Source organism: Silurus meridionalis, chromosome 2, assembly GCF_014805685.1.
Source record: "Silurus meridionalis isolate SWU-2019-XX chromosome 2, ASM1480568v1, whole genome shotgun sequence".
NCBI classification, from domain to species: Eukaryota; Metazoa; Chordata; class Actinopteri; order Siluriformes; family Siluridae; genus Silurus; species Silurus meridionalis.
Window position 1 is genome coordinate 33467961 of NC_060885.1, and position 20852 is coordinate 33488812.

A 20852-nucleotide genomic window follows, 5' to 3' on the forward strand; every position below is an offset into this window, starting at 1 on the left:
ATTTAATTTAATTTAATTCGTTGATTTTACTATGTTGCAGATATGCTCCACCCAACAGTACTTGGAATGTGTTGGTAAACTCCAGGATCACTATGATGCACTGGAAGACATCAGGAAGGATTTTTTGACCCAAGCTCCTTTAGAAGCCCACATTGAAGGATTACAAGCCCAACTGGAAGCAGCTCAGGTGTGTCCATCATTGTAGTTTTACTTGTTTGCTAAGTCGAATGCATCTCATACTGAATTTGTTTCCTTTTCTACTGACTTTGCTTTAGAAAAGGGATGTAAGATTCATGGATTTGCATCGGTGCATCGGCATAAAAGTTAAAGATGTGATGGACTGATTGAAGTGTGCATCAGATACACGTCGGCATTTCTCGTTGCTAAACTGTTGCTCGAACGCTTTCGCTGCTGCTACGTGCATATGACGTATAACAACGTTACAGAGACCGAGGCATGTCCTGAGAGTCACATAGAATACAGATTGACATGGCAGAGGTAGAGCTGTAACTTCTGGGAGACAGAACAGGAAAAAAAACCGTCTGGTTTTATGTCACTGTTATTTTTTTGTGAACGTGTTAGCAGTAAGGCACTTAAGTGAATTGATGATTTGCTGTTTGTTTGAACCAAATAAATAAAATCGTAGCGTCCTATTTTTTCTGAATTTGTGTTGTATCGAATGGAAATCAGATCTCAATGCATCGGGGAATATTATCGCATCGGTCGCTGCTTCTTATATATCTAATGTACCGTATCATTAACTGTGCACCGAGATGTGAATCGTATCTCGATCAGAGTTATGGAGATGCACAACCCTAATCTTGACCTACTTTCTTCCATTTCTGTGTATTGTCTTCTTCCTGTTTATGTAACGACTAATCCCCAACATTTTTCTTTCTAGTCTTTAGAGGAACAGCTCGCTGCATTTCCTGGCATCTTCACGTCCGATCTGGCGTTAGCCGAGCAGCTTTTAAAATCTGCTGATGAACTCATCCCCACACAAATCCAACACGATCTAGCTTCGGTTTTTGTAGATTTGCAAGCAGCATTCACGGGTGTTTGCCATTTGTCGTGTGAAAGACGTAACACAATTCTCCAGGCCATTGATGTAGCCGAGGTCAGAATCTGAGAAATGCAACATACATCTTTCATTCATTTCGGATTAGAATGAATAATTACGTAGTTTTGATCAAATGTTTATTTAAAGGCTACGAAACGTTTTCAGGCAAATCTGGAGCAGACATATCAAGATCTCCTCAGCTCCGTTGACAAGTTGTCGTCTGGTATTCAGGAAAAGTGTCAGACGCTACGTAAGCTGGACATCTTAAACACAGACGACTTGAATACAGTTAAACATAAGATTCAGCAAAATAAGGTATGATTTATAAAAAGTAGGCTAAATAATAGACTTAAAATAAACATGTAAGAGTTTTTTGGTCTGGAATAAAAAAGATTGCTAGGATTGAACCCCTAAACAGTTCTTTTGGTTTTCAGGACCTGGAGAAGAACCTGTCTGGCACGCGACAGAACCTGGACGATGCGGCTTTCGATGTCCAGAACTTCATATCTGAGCATGCCCAGGTCCTAAACCCAGCGCAGAACAGACAGATGCTGAAATCACTCAGTGCCACGCAGAGAGCTTTTAAGGAACTGAAGGACCGTGTGTTTACTCAAAGGCACACACTGGACCTCCATTTGGAGATCTGTGAGGATGAGATACAGCAGCAGGTCTGAAAGACTCCACATCCTCGCGGAGTTATAATAAAACTGTCTTGAGCCGTGTTTCAGAACCGGATGCTTTTGCTCAGAAGTCACGGTGCATGAATTCTCTAACAAACACAACAATAACTTTGCATGATCAAAGCTTCAAAGTATTGTCTTAAAAAGTGTGTTCACCTTTTGCAGGCTTCAAGAAAAAAAGCGTTGAGCACGTACTCAAGGGGACCAAAGCGTTTTTTTTTTACACATCTGCACCTTCTTTGGAATGCTTTCAGACCTCAAGTCAGACCTAACACCTCCAAGAAACCTTTCAACTTCTTTTATTTTATTCAAAATCCAAAACCCTAATAATGTTTATACAGCAGCTCGAATGTTTACGGCATACTCAGTTGTGTTTTCTTTGCAGAACGCTGAAGTGCGTTAAACGGAAAGAATTTTCATTTCACATCTCTTTTGTGACAGAATGCTGTTGAGAAGCAGAAGGAGTTTGTAGACAAGCTGCAGGAGCTGTGTGAAGACCTGAAGCAGACTGAGAACCGCCTCATCGGCCACCAGCAGCAATCCAACAATGCAAAGAGTGTTGGAGACCTTCAGCAGTTCCAGCAGGAGAACCAGGTATACACAGTATTTTGCTGTTATATTTAATTACAGTAATCATTTGTGTCATCCTGATTCTGGTGCGTCTCTGGGGTTTGATCAGGCTCTGCAGAAGGACATCCAGGCTAATGTAAGCGCACTAAATGAAGTCATCAGTAGCACTAAGAAGTTCCTGGAGGAGAACCGGAGCAAACTGACACCCGAGCAAGTGGCCGCTATTGAGCTTAAGGTGGAAGAGGTGAAGAGCAAAGCAAACATGCTGAACCAGAGAGCAGAGGAAACTAAGAAAGAACTGGAGAAAGTGGTGACCACTGTTATCAAACAGGAGACAGAAAAGGTTGGACAGCTTCCACTGCTATTTTTATAAAATACTTAGTTAATATTTATTATTTAAAAACAATTTGTATGCGTTTAGGTTGCGGCTGTGGAACAACTCGAACAGACCAAAAACAAAATAGAGGTTCTGTTAGATTGGGTATCTAATATCGGGAAAGAAAAAGAGATGGACGGATCGGCCAAAGAGAACGGGAACATGCCAGTAGATGGAAAATTAACAGGAAGGGAAGATGATCCTAATGGAAATGCACTGGACACCACAGATAACATCTCACAGTGGTCAGGTGAAGACACGAAAGAACTGGATATAGATCAGCAGTATGAGAGGCTTAAGGTGAGTTGCTTAATCAGCAGTTTAGACCTCAGAAAAATGAGAAGGGAATCAAAATACATAACTCCAAAACATCTCTGTACAGGCTCACCACCAAGAGATCCTCTCCCAGCAGCAGGACCTCATCATCGCCACACAGTCCGCCCAGGCTCTGATGGACAAGCAGGCAGACGTTCTCTCTCCATCTGAAAAAGAGAAGCTCCAGAAGGACATCCACGATCTTCGAGGACGCTACGAGGCCTCACTCACCCAGGCCGAGCAGCAGATGAAGCAGATGCGAAGCGTTCAGGAGGAGCTTCGCAAGTTCCAAGGCGACTACGAGGATTTTGGAGTTTGGCTTCAGCAGGCCCAGGAGCAGCTGGAAGAGCTCGGAGCCCCAACAGGCCACTTGGATGTTCTGCAGGAGAAGCTTCAGCGGCAGAAAAGTTTCTACGAAGATGTGATCTGTCACAAAGGAGACTTGCGTTTTATCACAATCTCAGGCCAGAAAGTGCTGGATGTGGCCAAGTCCTGCGAGGTGGACACTTCAGGAACGTGTGCTGCCGTGAAGGAGAAGCTGGATTCCACCGCTACACGATACAAAGTCATGCACACTCAAGTAATTGCACTTAATTTTTGCTAGTTTAGGGAGCTTGCAATGTTTTTAGAATAGTGCATTCTATTTTTGACCAACAGATGGCAGCATATCTATACAAATAAAGTTGTAATATGTCTTGTGTATCACCATATGATTCAAAGCTGAACTCTAAAGCAATTAAATCAGTTAGATTAGATTTATTTATTAGAGATTAGAAGGAGTGGGACTAAGTTAGGTTTCCTATAACTATTTACCAATTAATAAAAGTTCCGAGAGTTTAAGGGTTTAACAAATGTTAAATTCTTCAGCAGATATAATAAACTCTCTTTTCATTTCAGTGCAACCAGCTTGGAAACAATATCAAAGATGTCGTGGACAAATACAAGAAGTATGAAGATGCCACTAGTGGCCTACTAACGTGGCTCAATAGTTCTGAGGCTGAAGCAAGAAAGCAGCAGTCAGAAGCTATTGCTGCAGACCCTCAAACCCTCCAGAGACAACTGGAAGAAACCAAGGCATGAGAAAGACAGACAGACAGACACACACACACACATACACACACACACATGTTGCTCATCATTCACAGTTTTGTTATTGACGTCAAAACATTTACATAGACAACGTGAAAAGGACAAGCCGTTCACACACATCACTCCATTGTGCAGACGCTCCGTACACACACACACACACACACACACACACACACACACACACACACACACTTTTTCAGACAACAGCATGAGGAACACAAACCACCTCGAGAAGCAGGGAACAGTGGTGATGTCATTATCCCAGCTCGCTGCAACATAAAGTTTATGTAATAGTGCGCCCTCTGTAGGCCTGCAGTCTATATGAAGGTTATATGAGATGTTTAGTTTTTAATGGTTAATGGAAATTCTCACCCATGCCAAATCATTATTTAGAATTTTTAATTTGGTAGCTCAGTGGTTGGGCTTCTGATTAGAAGGTCATGAGTCCCAGCACCACCAAGTCTGGGCCCTTGATTAAGGCCCTTAACCCTCAACTACCCTCAACTGCTCAGTTGAATAAATAAGAGTTGATCTGGATAAGAGCATCCTTCTAAATGCCATGAATGTAAATACATGTTGTCTGTCTCAGGCTCTTCAAGGGCAGACTACTGGCCATCAGGTAGCTCTGGAGACACTACGCAAAACAGCAGATGCTCTCGTCACAGTGGAGGGAGACCTGCTCAACAACCAGGATGAGATACAGGAAGCAGTTGGTGGGTCATACTTTTCTCAAATCTGTTTTCCTGTTGTATTCAACTTAATTAATCTAATAAAAAGTTTAATTAAAATAAACTTTGGGACCTTTTGGTGTGTCCCATACGATTGTAATAGTATAATCAAAATATGAAAAAAACATATACAGGTAGTCCCGGAGTTATGATGGAGATGTTTTCTGATGATCCCATCGTAACCTGAAAATATGATTGAGACATGGCCTTGTCTACCCAGGAGTCTTAAAGAATGGAGATCAGTATGGGGTAGTATACTGTAAAGTGTTAATCATTTAATTAAGGCGCATTTCTGTTTGACTATTTTTATTAAAAATATTAATAAATAAATATTAAAAAGACAAAATAAAACCATCAACACAAATGTATTTACGACGTCCCTTCTTTAGTCAGATGTGAAAAAAAACTCCAACAAATTTTTTTTTATCACTAAACATTCAAGTCTCAAATCAAGCACTCAAATCCGCCATGATGCGCACATCCGGCAATTAAAACCGTCCGTGTGGAAACATAGCAAAAGTTCCGTTTGATGTCCTGATAATTTACGTCATGAATATTTTGTCTACATGCTCTACGTTGATTTAATCGTTTGACAGTCCTAAATTTAACACATTACAGTACATCATTTAGCAAAACAAAGCAATTTAGGGTACCATACTTTATAAACTACACAGTGTACATGTATGTGGCGCTTCACATCTGGCGTATCGATATCGTCATCATAAGATCGAAAAATCGTTAATAGAACCATTGTAAGTCTGGGACTATCTGTATATATAATAAATATATATATATTATTACAGTTTACTTCAGAGTTTCTGAGATGGTTTTTGGTGTCTGTAGTTGATTTCTTTCTAAACTGTTTTTAGATGACATCGTGGAAAGGTACGATAACTTGTCCAAGGCAGTGAGTGACCGGAACGAGAAGCTGCTGGTGACGTTAACTCGCTCGTTAAGTGTACAGGACGGTCTGGATGAGATGATGAACTGGATGAAGAAGGTGGAGGAGAACGTTGGGGAGAAATCCCAAGTGCTCCTCGACTCAGCTGTTATTGCCGACGCCCTCAGCAAGGAGGCGGTACGCGTTTTTCTCTTACGATTCTCATTAACGCGGTTGATTAAAAATCTTACTACAATTCAAGGGTCTCTTGTATCTAATACACAGGCTCTGGAGCAGGACATGTCCAGCAGACAGAGCAGTATCTCCACTATGAAGGCCAAAGTAAAGAAGTTTGTCGAGACTGCAGAGCCTGTGGCCGCAGCTGCACTCCAGGAAAAGATGGAGGGTCTCGCGCAACGCTTTGACAATGCCTGTGAGAAGCACAAGCGGAAGATTTTACAGATGGAGCAGCTGAAGGACAAGGTGGAGCAGTTCGAGAAGACATCTGAGAAGGTCCAGGAGTTTGTTCTAAGACATTCACACGCTCTCAATGAGGCTGACGGACCTGGAAAGAATGTAAATGAGCTCTCCCAGCTAGTGCAGGTAAACCCCACGATAATGTACTTACTCCTAATCTTCTCACTTTATCTGCTCTACCTTCACACTTACACATTATTAGAGTTGTGTAATGTCATAGATTTATTGATTTACTCCAAATCTGTGTTTGTAGGAGATAAATGCAGAGATGGCTGAACATGCAAAGGACATGGAAACACTGCACGCATTGTCGAAGGAGCTTTCGAACTCCGGCCCAGAGGGAAGCACGGCTCTAATTCAGGGCAAGATGGCCAACCTGTCCAACACATTTAATACCTTTAAAGACACTGTTAAAGAGAAGTGAGTGTTGTTTTGTAATTATTAATGAATATTTATGAGTCCAGTCCCAAATACAGTCTAAAGCACACAACACTGATATCCTGACTGCGTTATAATGCTGTGTGTGAGACTTCAAATTTCACTGATTCATGATAGAAAATACATTTCGTGCCACCTGCATGGTTGGCTTCATTAGTGAGGATACTGCTGTGCATCGTAACTGTGTGTGTGTGTGTGTGTGTGTGTGTGTGTGTGTGTGTGTTACAGAGAGGAGGAGGTGTTGTCTTGCCAGGACCAGCTGGGCGAGTTCAAAGCAGCTGCAGGGGTCTTAATGATGTGGCTGGAGGAGACAAAAGAGCAAGTGCCTGTGGTTCAACCCAACTGCAGTGAACAGGTCCTGGGAAATGACGTGAAGAAAGTCAATGTGAGTGTGTTCTCAGTTCAGCGTTTCCCACACAGGTGTTACTTTGGGACTGAGGTTAATTATTTATATATTTTAGCGTAATGGTACAAAGAAATGAACAGTCTAGAATTTTTATGGTGGGTTCTTTTTAACAGCGAAAATATTTCATCCAGAAAAAATAATAGATTCTATTATATATATAAATTGTTTTGTATTTGATCGAGTAAAATGTGTATTTGTTCCACAACCAACTAGCAAGAATTCTGACTCCCACACACCCAAATCAGTCGTGTCCTTTTAAAAAAGGACTTCTAATATCAATTTATTAATGTGTATAAAAGACACCAGTCACAGACTCAAACTCTTTCATTTAAACCTCTCCACCACCACGGGCGAGACCAAAGATCTGTCTAAAAGACGTCAAGGAAAAGATTATAGACCTGCACAAGGCTGGAATGGGCTACAAGACCAACATGTTGTTGTCTTGGCTGTATGTTTTTGGTCATTGTCATGCTGGAAGACCATCCATGACCCATCTTCCAGAAGGTTTTCATCCAAGATTTATTCTTCTTCCGGCTTCTCCCATTACTCCCGTCTCCATACCCCCTGTCCTCTACATCTGCATCTTTTAACCCAACTACCTGCATGTCTTCCTTCACCACATCCATAAACCTCCTCCTTGGTCTTCCTCTTTTCCTTCTTCCTGGTGGCTCCATCCTCATCATTTTCCTACCGATATACCCCATGTCCCTCCTCTGCACATGTCCAAACCATCTCAATCTCACCTCCCTCACCTTGTCTCCAAAACGTCCTACATGCGCTGTCCCTCTAATAAACTAATTTCTAATCCTGTCCATCGTCGTCACTCCCAATAACATCTTCAGCTCTGCTACCTCCAGCTCCACCTCCTTTCTTTTATTTAAAGCCACTGTCTCTAAACCATACAACATCTCAGGTCTCATCCAAGATTGTGCATAATGAGTTGCTATCAGGAGGTCTTTCTTAAAGGTACAGGACTAGTTTGAGTGTTTAGTATATATATATATATATATATATATATATATATATAGAGAGAGAGAGAGAGAGAGAGAGAGAGAGAGAACATTGTACTGGTATGAATTGGGACTCGGATCCCATGGGACAATAAACAGAAGTCGTGGCAGGAGTTGTTTTTAGTCTGATGCAGGGACGGGAGCGAGCAGGCAGATATGAATCTCGTGGGACAAACAAAGACCATGTTAATTAGCGAGCGATAGCACTGGATACGGCAGGATGTGACACGTTTGCGCCTTTTTTGTGAAAATTGGGCTTTGCTCGACTTAGTGCTGGTCACAGTTATAGTGTGGAGTAGATTTGTTTTCTATTTAGGGTAATAAAATAACATCATCTTCATGAGAGAATACTGCAGCACATACAGACATGCCTAATATCCAGTTTGGCCATGACCTGAACACAGCTTGGGGTCAGTGGTGGGAGGGACGGAGGCGTGAAGAGAAAATGTCAGAGAGAAGGGAAGGATGAGGGTTGCAGAAGGGCAGGAACACCATAGAGAGAAGAACCTGAATGTGGACTTGTTTTTTTTTTAGAACACACTGATATTGCTTTGACGTGTATTTTGCATCTTTTTCTCTGTCTATAATAAACCATTTGTCTTGCAATGCATTTTCAGTCGGCAGAATTGAAGCAAACACCGTTCCAGTTGATTTGAACGCGTTGTTGAAGTTTAATGCTGTAAAAATGCATGTAAATTTGTACGATTTCACTTTGCACCAATATTCAGGAAAAACAGCTCCGTCTCTGCTCAGTGTGAGATTAATTTTAACTAAAAATACACTGCATTTCTACATAGGTATATTTTAAATTCTGAGCCTTTTTACTGTTATTATTGTTATTAGTTACACTAAATCGAAAAAAGTTTATTTTAATGTTAAAAATCCTATAAAGGGATTGATTATAAAAGCAGTTTTATGTGACTATGTACAAATAAGGTCAAAGATCTCCATTGCATTAGGATAAAAAACAACTGTTTAACATGTTGTCAGAAATGATCCTAAATTTCCTCCTCTGTACTGTTAAAGTCAACTCTCAGTAATACATTTTTCGAAAGTTAACAGATGCATATTTTGCATTTTTGCTTTTTTACACTGCTTTACAAGCCAGATTTCTCTCGTTTCAGTGCTTGTTAGAAGAATGGACTGCTAAAGCCCCCGCTGTCCAAAATATAAATAGCACAGGCTCTGCACTGTGTACTTTAATCAGTGTTTTGACATCACCAGCCAAAGCCAGAATGCATCATAAATCAGGTATTCCCAAAGATTATTTTTGGAATTTATGAGCACACTTATTGTGCCTGTCTCTGTCCAAGGCGATGTTTCCACTGTGATCTAAACCGGATGAAATGTGATGCGTTCTCTTTTCCTTGCCTTAGGTTCATCACTCAGTAATGGCTCAGGTCCAGGAGGTCCATATCTGACGAATAAAGGTAAAAATGTACAGGTTCTTTTTATGATGTTTCCCATGCATTGGAAAACTCTACTTTCCATGTAATGCACCTTCTCAAAGAATAATACCAATCTGTTCTACAGTCTATAGTCTCATCGATTATATTTTCTGTCTGTTTACAGAGCTGATGTTGGTGCAGCAGAACATGTCCTGCATCAGTGATGATTATAGCAGTCTTGGGGAGCTGCTGAAGGCCAGATCATCAGAGCTAAGTGCTCTGTTGCTAAAGGTCCAAGGGGTCCAACAAGAGTCTCAGTCAACACTGCAGTGGCTGGAGAACATGAAGAAGACGGCAGTTTCTTGGAACTCTGAGCCAGCAGGCAAAGACTCCGTGAAAATGCAGATGGAACGCCAGAAAGTGAGTGCGCTCATGTGTATAGCTGAGAGTGTGAATACGCATTATTTTTTGTTTACATTGAAGTCGCTAATTCTTTCTCTTGTGATCAAGACTTATGAGGAAAAAATGCACCAAAAACAGCAGCCGTACCAAGAACTGAGGGAGAAGCTTCTCCGGCTGATCGAGGAAAACCCTGATTCACCCGAGGCAGAGAAATGGAGGAACATGCTGAAACAGATGGGTATGCATCTCCTGAAACTAAACCTGTTCCATCATTTTTCAGAACCTAGAAGAGCTTATGATCTTAAATGAAGTATTCTGCATTTTATGAGTGATGTTGCTCATGCTTTTCTCCATGTTACAGATGAAGGATGGGAGGAGGTCAGGGGCTGTGTGGAGAATAGGAAGCAGCATTTGGAGGAGTCATCCCGCATGCTGGAGCTCTTCCAGACAAACCAACCCCAGCTCTTACAGTGGCTTCAAGAGAAAGATCTGATGATGAGTGTTCTAGGCCCGCTATCTGTAGACCCTAATATGCTCAACACACAAAAGCAGCAGGTCCAGGTAGGAGAGAGTCCAGCAGAAATACTGTTGAAAGAAATCTTCTGCATGAGATGTGCTGTGGATAATATGAGCAGACTTTGCTAACCGTTAAACAAGATCTGCCTTTTTTTTATCTGTGTGCTGTAATGTGTGGTATCAAAAAGATTCGAGACTCGCTTTGTTCACAAAAAAGTACTTTATCTATCTATCACACTGACGTGTGGAGGTCGGTGCTCCCTGTGACTGTGCGTGCAGCCTTGTGCTGCCATCTGTTGGCGTGTTACAAAACTAGTTTCCAATCGTTTTTGATGCCACCTCGTATTCAATGTTCAAAAATTGAGTAAAATAAATATCGAAGTATATAGGCATGATTTTACTGTAAACACCATGCAAAACATTTCTAACCTTATCCTAGATTCTTCTGAAAGAGTTCGAAGGCCGCAAACCTCAGTATGAGCAGCTGAATGAAGCTGCACTGGTTATCAGTACTGCATCAGGAAACCAGGACCCTACAGTAGAGGAGGTCCAGAAACAGCTGGATGCTATCATGCAGAAGTGGCGAGGACTGACAAGCCAGCTGTCCGAGCGTGATGCCCTCATTGAGCAAGCTGTGGGTAAGACCACTCGGTTCCACGAGCTTTTACGGCATCTGGGTGAGAGTGCGACCGCACTGGAGTTTCAGCTGAACGGCCAGCAATCCCTCAGCACACAACCCGATGCTGTCAAGAAGCAGTTAGAAGCCACGAATGCTGTCCTGGCAGAGTTGTGCAAGGAGCAAAAAAGGCTAAAGGAGGCAGAAAGTCTGTGTTCTGAACTTTCAGCTTTAGTGACTGAGGAGTATCTCAGAGCCAATCTTACAGCACAGCTGGAAAGTGTCTCCAAACCCTTTAAGATGCTTGAAGACAAAGCAGGTTTGTTGGATTACATTCACAAAAAATGTGTAATTGTTTACATTTAGATCAGAACTTTTCTCTGTGAGAGCCACATCATTTTTCCTTTCTTTAATGGGGGTTGGTCTGTAACAGGAAATGACACGGGCCGGAGTAACTACCAGTGTTATTGTGGAGATTTTATTATGATTTTCAATGTATTTATTTATAGATTAGTTTATTATTCTGTTCTGCACCATACAGATAAATGAGCATTACTTTTCAGGAGATATATCGCCTACTAAAAGAGCAATATTACTATCATAATTACATTTTTTTATAATAATTGATATTGAAATCGTTTTCTCACTTATGCGTTCTGTATGCATGTGGCTGGTGGGTAAATATAACAAATAATTAGGCTACGTTAATAACTAGAGGTTGCCGATAATCAGCTGAAAAGGGATCTTGGATAAAAAACAATAAAACAACATTTCTTGTAAAATAGTGCTGAAATGTATTACCAAAACAACCAATAAAAAAATACAGTACTGAATCATGAAAATGTGTTAGGAAATAAATATGAGTAATTTTATAAATATATTGAATTATATAATGAATAAATTATAAATCATATATAGAATATAGCGCTCTCTGTGCAGCACGCAGTCTTGCGAGTAAAAACAATCAGCACGTTGCGTCAGTGATTCGCCTCTAGAGGCCGCTCTCGTAACGACAACAGACTGGAAGGCGGAAAAACTATAGGTAGGGATTTTTGCCAATAGCTGACAGTTTCAGCGATTGATTATTGGTGCCTCGACCTCTGGTAATAACTGAGGGACATTTTAGTTTGAAAGCTAACCTTTATTATGAAATATAGATATAATATTACAAATAATTTTTTTAAATATGGTTCTGCCATGTTCAGAGGGCCGTTCCATATGTGGTGGCGGGACATATTTTCGTCCGTGGGCCGTAGTGTGGGGCCACTAATTTTAGAGTAACTACTCAGACTCATGCATTTTCTCTTCTGGTATATTTATATGTTCAACAGGTGGCATTTTAACCTTTAAAATTCTTCAGTTCATGAACAGCATTTGCCTTTCAGCACCTTTCTGTCTAAACATTTAGATGTAGCACTGGATATTGGAATTGATTGCAAGTTGCCATTACTTATCTATATTAATGTGTTTTAATTGTTTCTCCAGGAAAGAGGATTCAGAATCTCACCTCAACGTTCGCCAGCTCCCAAGAATTTCATCGGACATCTAAAGACTTCCAGAGCTGGCTAGACCAAATACTGAAGGAGCAGGCTGAGCCTCATCCAGTCTCAACCAAGGAAGAGACTCTGTTACAAAGTCTAAAGGAGCTTAGCGCTGTCCAGAGTGCACTGAGTCAACAAGAGGAACCATACAATAACATTCTCCGGGAAGCAGAGGCTCTCCTACACAATACAGAAGGAGAGGAAAAGTTAGCTCTCCAAGGACAGCTCTCGGCCCTCAGGTCCAACTGGGAGAAAGTAAAGCAGGGTGCCAGTGAGAGAGCAGAGAAGCTCAATTTTGCTATGGAGAGGACCAGAAAATACAAAGAACATGCAGAGAGCTTGAGCACTTGGCTGCAGGAATGTGAAGACAAGAAAAATAAAGCAAATTTCAGTGTGAATCCTGTGGAAGTCGAGAACTCCCTCTCACAGATAAAGGAAATTCAGAGGGATGTGGACAAACATCGCGGTCAGATGGAACTGCTGAACGTAGCTGCTGACAGTCTTCTAGAGGTGGCCACAGCAGATGTGGGTGAAGTCAATGAAGAGAAGACTGTTATCGGGAAGAATATAGATAAGTTGACAGAAGGTTTGCAGCTCAAGAAAGAAACCCTTGAGAAGCTCTCGCAGAGGTTGAAAGAGTTCAGCGAAGCACATAAAGACATCTCAGACCAAATCGAGGGTGCCAGAAAGCAGCTCGAATCTCAAGCTGGTCTTGGTGTCCAAGGTTTTAGTAACAAGAACCTAACCAACATGAAGTCTGTGCAGAAAAATCTCGAGTGTTTGCAGAACCAGATAGACGACCTCAAAAGCCTGGCTCAAAGTTTGGTAGTGGATGTACCAGAAGTTGATGGGGTGATAGATCTCCTCCTTCAGGCAGACACCTTGGAGAAAGAGCACGACTCCATCAGTAAATCAACTGAAGAGCAGTGCTCCACATTGGAGAACAAAATGCAGGGCATTGGACAGTTTCAGGACAGCACCCGGGAGATGTTCACCACCTTTGCAGACCTGGACGATGAATTGGATAATATGGGCCCAGTATCCCGAGACCTGAAAACTCTCCAAGATCAACAAGGAACCATTCAGAGCTTTGTGAAAAAACTCCAGGATCTGATGACCAACACAACCAGTGCCCAAAACAACTGCAAGAAGATGCTTGAGTCAGAGGCTTCACCAGATCTTCTGGGCCTGAAGAGAGACCTCGAGGCCCTGAGCAAGCAGAGTGGCAAACTGATGGATCGGGCCATTGGGAGGAAAGAGCAGGTTGAGGATACACTGAAACATCTGGGGGAGTTTTACCACAAGCTGGATACGGTCTCAAAAGAAATAGCTGGTGCAAAGAAGAAAGAGGAATCCCAAGGAACTGTTGGAATGGAGACAGATGTCATTAACCAGCAGCTGGAGGCTTTCAAGGTAGGATCTTTAGATTCATATTGTCATGTTTTCTTGTGTTTTTTAGATAAAACTGAAAATCTCTGTATGTATGAATGGATTCATTATGTGTATAACAGTGGACTGCACATGAACACAGAATCCTTTGTTCTCGTTTGAGCTTCATCTTCTCGACAAAGTGATGATATTATTTATGCTCGAAGAATATTACATATAATACAAGCCTTCTGAGTGTTTTTGGTGAAATACTGTATCAGGTATGAGCATGTGCAGCGTGCATGGGCATGCCGTAAACCCAACAAGCAGCGTTCTGTTTGGTTTTATTTTTAACACATACACCAGTGGTGACAAACTTGCTCATAGACGGGACCAAAATTAAATACCGGGTCTAAGTGGAGGCCCAAACACCCGTCAAACTGTAATGAACAAAAGACAAACAGGATAAAAGCGGTACATTCTCAGGAGTCTTTTCTTGGCTTTTAGTTCATTAATGTTTGGGGTTCAATTCTGTGCTGTGGAAACTCTCAGAAACGTGTGTATCAGTGAGAAGAATCCCGTGTCTCCTTTTGTTCATCTTGAGAACAGAGAAAAGTTGCTCACACAGATACGTTCTTCCAAACATGCAGAGCGTTTGAGCAGCTTTGGGGGATGAAAAATAAAAACTGTGTAGAGTCAAACTAGAAATAGAAAATAGAATAGAAATAGGATATTACATCGTAGGCTGGATATAATAGATCCTCAGGCTGGAAGTGGCCCAGGGGCCTTGAGAGCTTTGAAATGTCTGCCACACTCTGTACAAGATGATAATATGAAGCCCACAAGTTTCCCTCTGCATGTGGACGTCTAAATCTTGAGTGTAGCATTCCAAAATCATGGGCTGTAAAATTGAGCTATTCCTTTTTCACTAAGTTTTTCCACTTGTTTTTGGAACCTGACTGTTGGGAATGGGGATGTGGTTATTTAGTGGTTACTGCATTGGATATTGGCTTTGAAGGTCGTAAGTTCAAATCCCAGGTGCGCCAAACTGTCACTTCTGGGCCCCTGAGCAAGGCCCTTAACTCCGTGGCTGCTCAGTTGTATGAATGGGTCACTCTGGGTAGGGACGTCTGCCAAATGCCGTAAATGGAACGTCTGATTAGTCTGAAAATCTTTGTATTGATATTTTACATAATATAACAACAATTTCAATTAAAAAAAAAAAAGTTCTTGTTCCAGCTGAGCCCCCCCCCACACACACACCATTATTATACGGGCACCTTTTCCATCTATACTTTATTACACTAAATACTATTAAACAATTACATTTGGATCTATTTGATCTCTGTATGTCCAAAAAAAGAAAAGAAATTGTCTACAGTCTTTAGCGGAGTGAGGTGTCCACGAACATTTGTCCAATTCTTGTAAATAAATATTCTACTCATGACCTTGTTAGTTTAACATATTGTGGCCACGTGCTAAAGATGCTTCTTTTCAGTTTGTCAGTGAGCATCTGGTGGTAGCATAAGGGTCCCTTCCCATTGGCTCTTTTTTTTGTTGGAGAACATTCAGCCAGCAGGGAGTCGACATGGTCTTGGGTGCAGAAGTGAGACGGTTTTCCTGATTCATTCTGTCTGAGAGACACGGCCCTGCCAGTATCCCACTGCTCCAAATGAAACGCTTTTCTTTCATCCCAATAATCTTCATGCAGCAGTTAGAACCGTTATTAATGTACAGATCCTGTACTGAAACTTTATTCTTTATAGATATTTCAGGTTTTTTTTTTGGTTTATTTTGTTTTTATTGAGAAAATGGCAATAAAAAATGTCATTAAATAAGCTCGCATATCATTTCTGTGCTTTATTTTGAATTCCTTTTGTATAGCTTCATGGTTATTTTATTACCAGCTTTAAAAGTACACCGCTTCAGCGCTTACTTCTTTATCTGTTTGGACCATGTGGTTTCCTGGCTGGATTGGAAGTTATATTTCAGTCCAAACATCAAACGTTTTTTGCTGCCGTGAGAGGAATTTCTGTAGTGCCGGTATGTTCAAGATACGAGATTTAACCCTAAAACCCTCAAACTCAACCCCTTTTTATTTCTGAACTCAGTAGTAAACCTATAAATACACCTTTTTTTAAAAAAAATAGATTATAATAGTTTATTATTTAATGCGTGTGAACCAAAATATAGGCGACGGTTAATTTGAATGCATGTGAACTGTGTGTGTGTGTGTGTGTGTGTGTGTGTGTGTGTGTGTGTGTGTGTGTGTGTGTGTTAGGATCAGCTGCAGCTGATCGTTTGGGCCTCATGCTGCTCATGCTGTCGTTCTTTTGTCTCGCTTCTCTGTCTGGGAGGCTCCTCACTGCTCCCTCAGCTGCTCGGTCAAGATCATTATTGTTCTCAGTCATTTAAGTAAGAAATCAACCAGATCCATAATTCACAAAAATTACAAAATGGAACTTTTTACACTTGGAGCGTTCGGGATCGTTTGTAGAGAACGAGGTGCAGCCGAATTCCTCTGTGCAGTAAACACAATGAGCCTTTCAAGCAGCTTCAGCTCAGACGTTTGCTGTTTATTCAGGCCATTCAGTGAATTCATTGAATCTGATTCGCAGTGGTTTTTCTCAGGACATCCCTTTTTTTCTTTGTCTCATCTTTCTGTTTATCGTGCATACAGAATGAAACTTTGTTAAAGGAAGACAAATTGTTGAGCTTGCAATGAATGAATTTTTTTATGCTGGAGTTCTTTCTCTTCCCCCAGAACTTGTCCATGATCTCAGATTCTAACATTCTAACCAAAAGGAATTTCTCTCTGAATCATGCCAGTGGCTAGCTCCAAAGGTGATGATGGTTGTAAAAAAAAAAAAACGACTTATGAAGTGCACAGATTTGAGCTTAGTCATCAGTAAAAAAAAAAAAAAAAACCTGAGAGGAAACATGAGATCCTTGCGCCAGTACAACGAGCCTATCGCACATTGTTGTGTGATCATGACCTTGGAATTTTATAGCGATCCCCTTTCACATGGTTCAACAAGAGTGGAGCTTGAGGAACACCCAATATTCACAATCTCCACCATGTGAGCTCTGAGAAAGGGTTCGGGAGCGTGCTTTGTCCTCAGGAAAAAGACTTTTATTAACCCAGACCTATTGTTTGTGTGTTGACAGAGGTTTTTTTTCAGAAGTGCTGATGTTCCTGTCATCTTTGTGTGCTCTGGTATGCATTCTCTCCAAACCCGGCCAAAGCAAAGATCTGTCGTGGCTCTAATATCATATCATCGGAACAGTGCATCTTTTTTATAGTGGATTTACTGCACAATGTTTAATGTTTGAAAAAGTCCAGTTTTACATTTAGATTCTCTATGGGAGGTGGTAGATTAGTAGTTAAGGCATTGGACTCTGGATTTCGAGGGTCATTAGTTCAAATCCCCGTCACTCCAAGCTGCCTTTTCTCGGCCCCTGAGCGAGGCCCTTAAACCTATAGCTGCAAATATAATCGCTCTGGATAAAAACGTCTGCCAAATGCCGTAAATGTAAAATCTTATCAGACTTTTTGTCAAATATATATGTGCGTGTGTGTGTGTGTGTGTGTGTGTGTGTGTGTGTGTGTGATTCATCCTTACTGTAAATCCCACAGATCTTTTTTAACCACCTATTCATCACTGCCAGCTCCACACAAGTGCAACTAAAGTTACCCAAGTAAAAATCTACTCGAGTAAAAGTAAAAAGTAGCTCAGTAAAATTAAGGTTATTTTTTGAACAGTGTGGGGAAAAAGGATAAGAACATATAAATATCAAACGAGCTGTTTTGTAATTAAAGGAACACCTTTACAAATTAAAGTGCAATACAAATAAAAACAACACTACACTCTGTGACTAGTCTAATGTGAGTTATGCATTTTTGCAGCAAAAAAACCCAAAACAAATGCGAGCGCACGTGTTGAAGATTTCGCATTTTTTAGCCTGGTCTGCATCACTGGCGTCTGTCTTGTCCGTCTAAATCTGTCTTTCTTGTGAGTTTAGCGCGTTCCTTCTCCACCCATCAATCAATTGATGCAGTAGTTTCCAGGGTGCGAAATTTCCCCCTTTGCATTGTTATTATTTCTATTACTTATATGATTTAAGATGTAGTTAAGTGCAATACTTCAAACAAAACACAAGTAAAAATAAAACTACAGATTTTACAGATTTTAAAAAGTGTTTTGAGTAAAAAAAAACTGCTCAGTTACAGTAACGTGAGTGAATCTACTCCGCTACTTTCCACATACTGGACCCTCATTGCTCACTTTAGAACTTTTTTTACTCGCCTGCTATGAAAACAAGCACTTGGCTGAGATTGTAGTGTTAATACTGAAGACCGATACCTCCTTAAACATTCCAGAGTAATTAAGACAATATACAGATTGGACGACGGTTCATTGCGTGATCATTCCAGAGAGCAGGAGAGAGAGAGAGAGAGAGAGAGAGAGAGAGAGTATCTATTTCTGCCCTGTGTGATGTCATGCAGGGGGGAGCTGTTCGATCTTTTTTTTCCTCCTTCACTAAAGGAGAGAGGGGTAGATGTTCTCCGAGCTGTAGATGACTAAGAGGTGAAGTCGAATGGGCCACGCTGCAGAGACCGAGGGGGGAGGGAGGGTTTAAATAGGGTCATGCATCTACCAATCAACATGTGCTCTCAGGACAAATGGAGCTGTGGCAGATGTTGGCAGAATAATAAGGAGGGGGCGGGGCTTTGAGCACATTGCCAGAAGGGTGGATGTCATTGCCGGGTGGACGACAAGAGAGGCAGGAGCAGCTTTGTATTTATCCTGGAGCCCTGCCGCTTTGTTTTCACAAATTAGAGGATTTGGACCAGGATGTCACCTTCAAACGAAGATAAAATCATTTCTGAGCATTTCTGATCTTTCAGAAGAACATGGAAAACCGAGCACTTTTTTTCTTTACCCCCCTCGTGGTATTTGTGGTGGAACTTAGGACTGAGGAAGCAGGCAACAATGGGCAAGTTCTGACAGCTAAGAGATATGGATATGAGTGGTGTTGACTGAAATTGGATATTCTTTAATAAAATCAAAGTATTGTAGCGCGTATAGAACAACTTCTTCTGCCACTTCTCAGCATCTTAAACATATTTTAGAGTTTGGCTTTTTTTCATTTTAAATTTTTTCCAAAAATAATAAAGAAATATGTTACGAAAGATATATATTTTTTATGAAACACTACAGGTATATTTTATATTTATTTAATGACTCTTGAGATGCACAGAGATTTTATCGCTTTAGAGTTGTTGCACTGAAGGCGTATACCTCATTATTCAATTGAATGATCCGTTGTCAGAATGGGCAAACCTCTTAGCAGACCTGACTGTCTGCGGCAAAACCCGTCCTGTGTGGGAAAACCGGAAGAAGAAGACCTGAACATTGATGACTGCTATGTTCCCCAGAGGTCCATTTACGACACTGTGCGTCTGAACGAGCAAATCGACTCTGGTTCGAAGGGAAGTCTGACCTCCCGGCACTTCGTTGGCACTTTGTCGTACCCTCACCGCACTTTGGACATGACCACGCTTAGTGGAAACGGTCTCCTGGCCTCGTCCAGCACCTTTGATTTGCGCGGGAGGGACGTAACGAGACTGGACGACCGTGTGGTGTTTGATGGGTATAAGATTAACGGGGACGTTATTCGAGGAACTGGAACCATTCTCGGTAGGCCGCGTGTACAGGGTGATAAAAAAGAGCCTCCACAACACAGGCGTTCTTGGAAAAGCTTTGGGCCGAGCAACCTTAGTGAGTACGGAACCTTGTGTGCTGATGTACAAGACCGGCAAGCACTTGTTCGAGTGGGCCCGGGTCGAAGCATGACCAGTTCCTTAACATCCGAGGATGATTCCGGCCTGTGCAGCCCCACGACAGATCAAGAACGACGGAAACAGAAAACCCTGATGAGACCTGCTCTAGGTACCAGAAGCCTCTCTTCTACCGAGGCTGTTCATGTATCTGCTGAACTGAAAGCAGGTGTGTCTCTCAGTTCAGGACAAGATGAATTTCCATTCTCCCCTGTCAGAAGCTTGGTACCAACTACAGTCTACTACACAGACTCCACAAGGCATGAGAAACAAGACACATGTACCATAGATCTTAATAGTGAACACATTTCCTGTGAACTTTCCTCCGAATTACAGAGCCGAATAACAGCAGTGTCATCAAACAGAGAACCAAACACTACCTTCAACACCCAGACCGGGACGTTCTCGGGATACGACGAGCTTCCCACATCTGAGCTTCCAGAGGAAACATCTCAGGATGAGTGCGAACTCTTATGCGTAGTCGTAACGCAGCCGGAGCCGGTCTCAAATCGTAGGACGTCTGGAGAGCAACATGTGACCAAAGATGTAGAGTGTTATGAAAATGAGCGGAGAGCAACAGAATCCAAAATGGCCGATTTAGAAGATTTCTTGTTGTCAGTGGAAAGGGAGGCAGGTCTTGCCAATGGAATCAAACAGACTATAAATTATATAGGAGATGACGAGCTGGAGAGCTTGTTAACATCCTTAGCGGCGTGTTCTCAGATGGATCTCATGGACGCGAGATCTTCGCAGGTATTTCACAACAAACCCTAGTTTTGCATAAGGCCTTGTCTTTTTAGGTGAACATGACATGTTTATGAATTCCTGGGAAGTTAGATAGTACCGCGCTCCCTTTATCTTGATCGCAAGCAGGATAAATGAAGTTCGGTGCAATAATCTGTCAGTGACTCAACTCCTCTGATCCTGCACAGATCTGCGTTGACTGCAGCTCTCAGACACAGACTTCTTGTTTCAGACTGTAGGTTATGTTCAGTGGAGACTCTTGCCATAAAAGGAATTTGGAAAAGTAAATATCATTCATTTACACAACGCTGTAAAGGAGCAGGTACTCCAATGAAGGTTTACTCAGAGAGGAAAGTCTTTCTTTTCTGCTGTTTATTTGTAAGAATTTGGACACGTTTTTAGTTTA

General features: G+C 41.6%; 1 protein-coding gene across 5 annotated transcripts in view; it reads left to right on the forward strand.

Annotated features, from left to right (window-relative positions):
• Nucleotides 1–20852, forward strand: part of dst (dystonin) — a 125567-nt gene that overhangs the window by 74550 nt on the left and 30165 nt on the right. For all 5 annotated transcript variants that reach the window (XM_046865592.1, XM_046865588.1, XM_046865593.1 and 2 more), the window contains 21 exons: nt 41–187; nt 902–1117; nt 1226–1375; nt 1495–1728; nt 2182–2334; nt 2420–2653; nt 2732–2986; nt 3069–3581; nt 3899–4075; nt 4680–4803; nt 5688–5896; nt 5984–6301; nt 6429–6595; nt 6842–6998; nt 9154–9280; nt 9406–9459; nt 9602–9837; nt 9928–10057; nt 10181–10380; nt 10775–11270; nt 12437–13905. In XM_046865592.1, the coding sequence (XP_046721548.1) occupies nt 41–187; nt 902–1117; nt 1226–1375; nt 1495–1728; nt 2182–2334; nt 2420–2653; nt 2732–2986; nt 3069–3581; nt 3899–4075; nt 4680–4803; nt 5688–5896; nt 5984–6301; nt 6429–6595; nt 6842–6998; nt 9154–9280; nt 9406–9459; nt 9602–9837; nt 9928–10057; nt 10181–10380; nt 10775–11270; nt 12437–13905 (5766 nt within the window). The remainder of the gene's footprint in view (nt 1–40; nt 188–901; nt 1118–1225; nt 1376–1494; nt 1729–2181; nt 2335–2419; nt 2654–2731; nt 2987–3068; nt 3582–3898; nt 4076–4679; nt 4804–5687; nt 5897–5983; nt 6302–6428; nt 6596–6841; nt 6999–9153; nt 9281–9405; nt 9460–9601; nt 9838–9927; nt 10058–10180; nt 10381–10774; nt 11271–12436; nt 13906–20852) is intronic.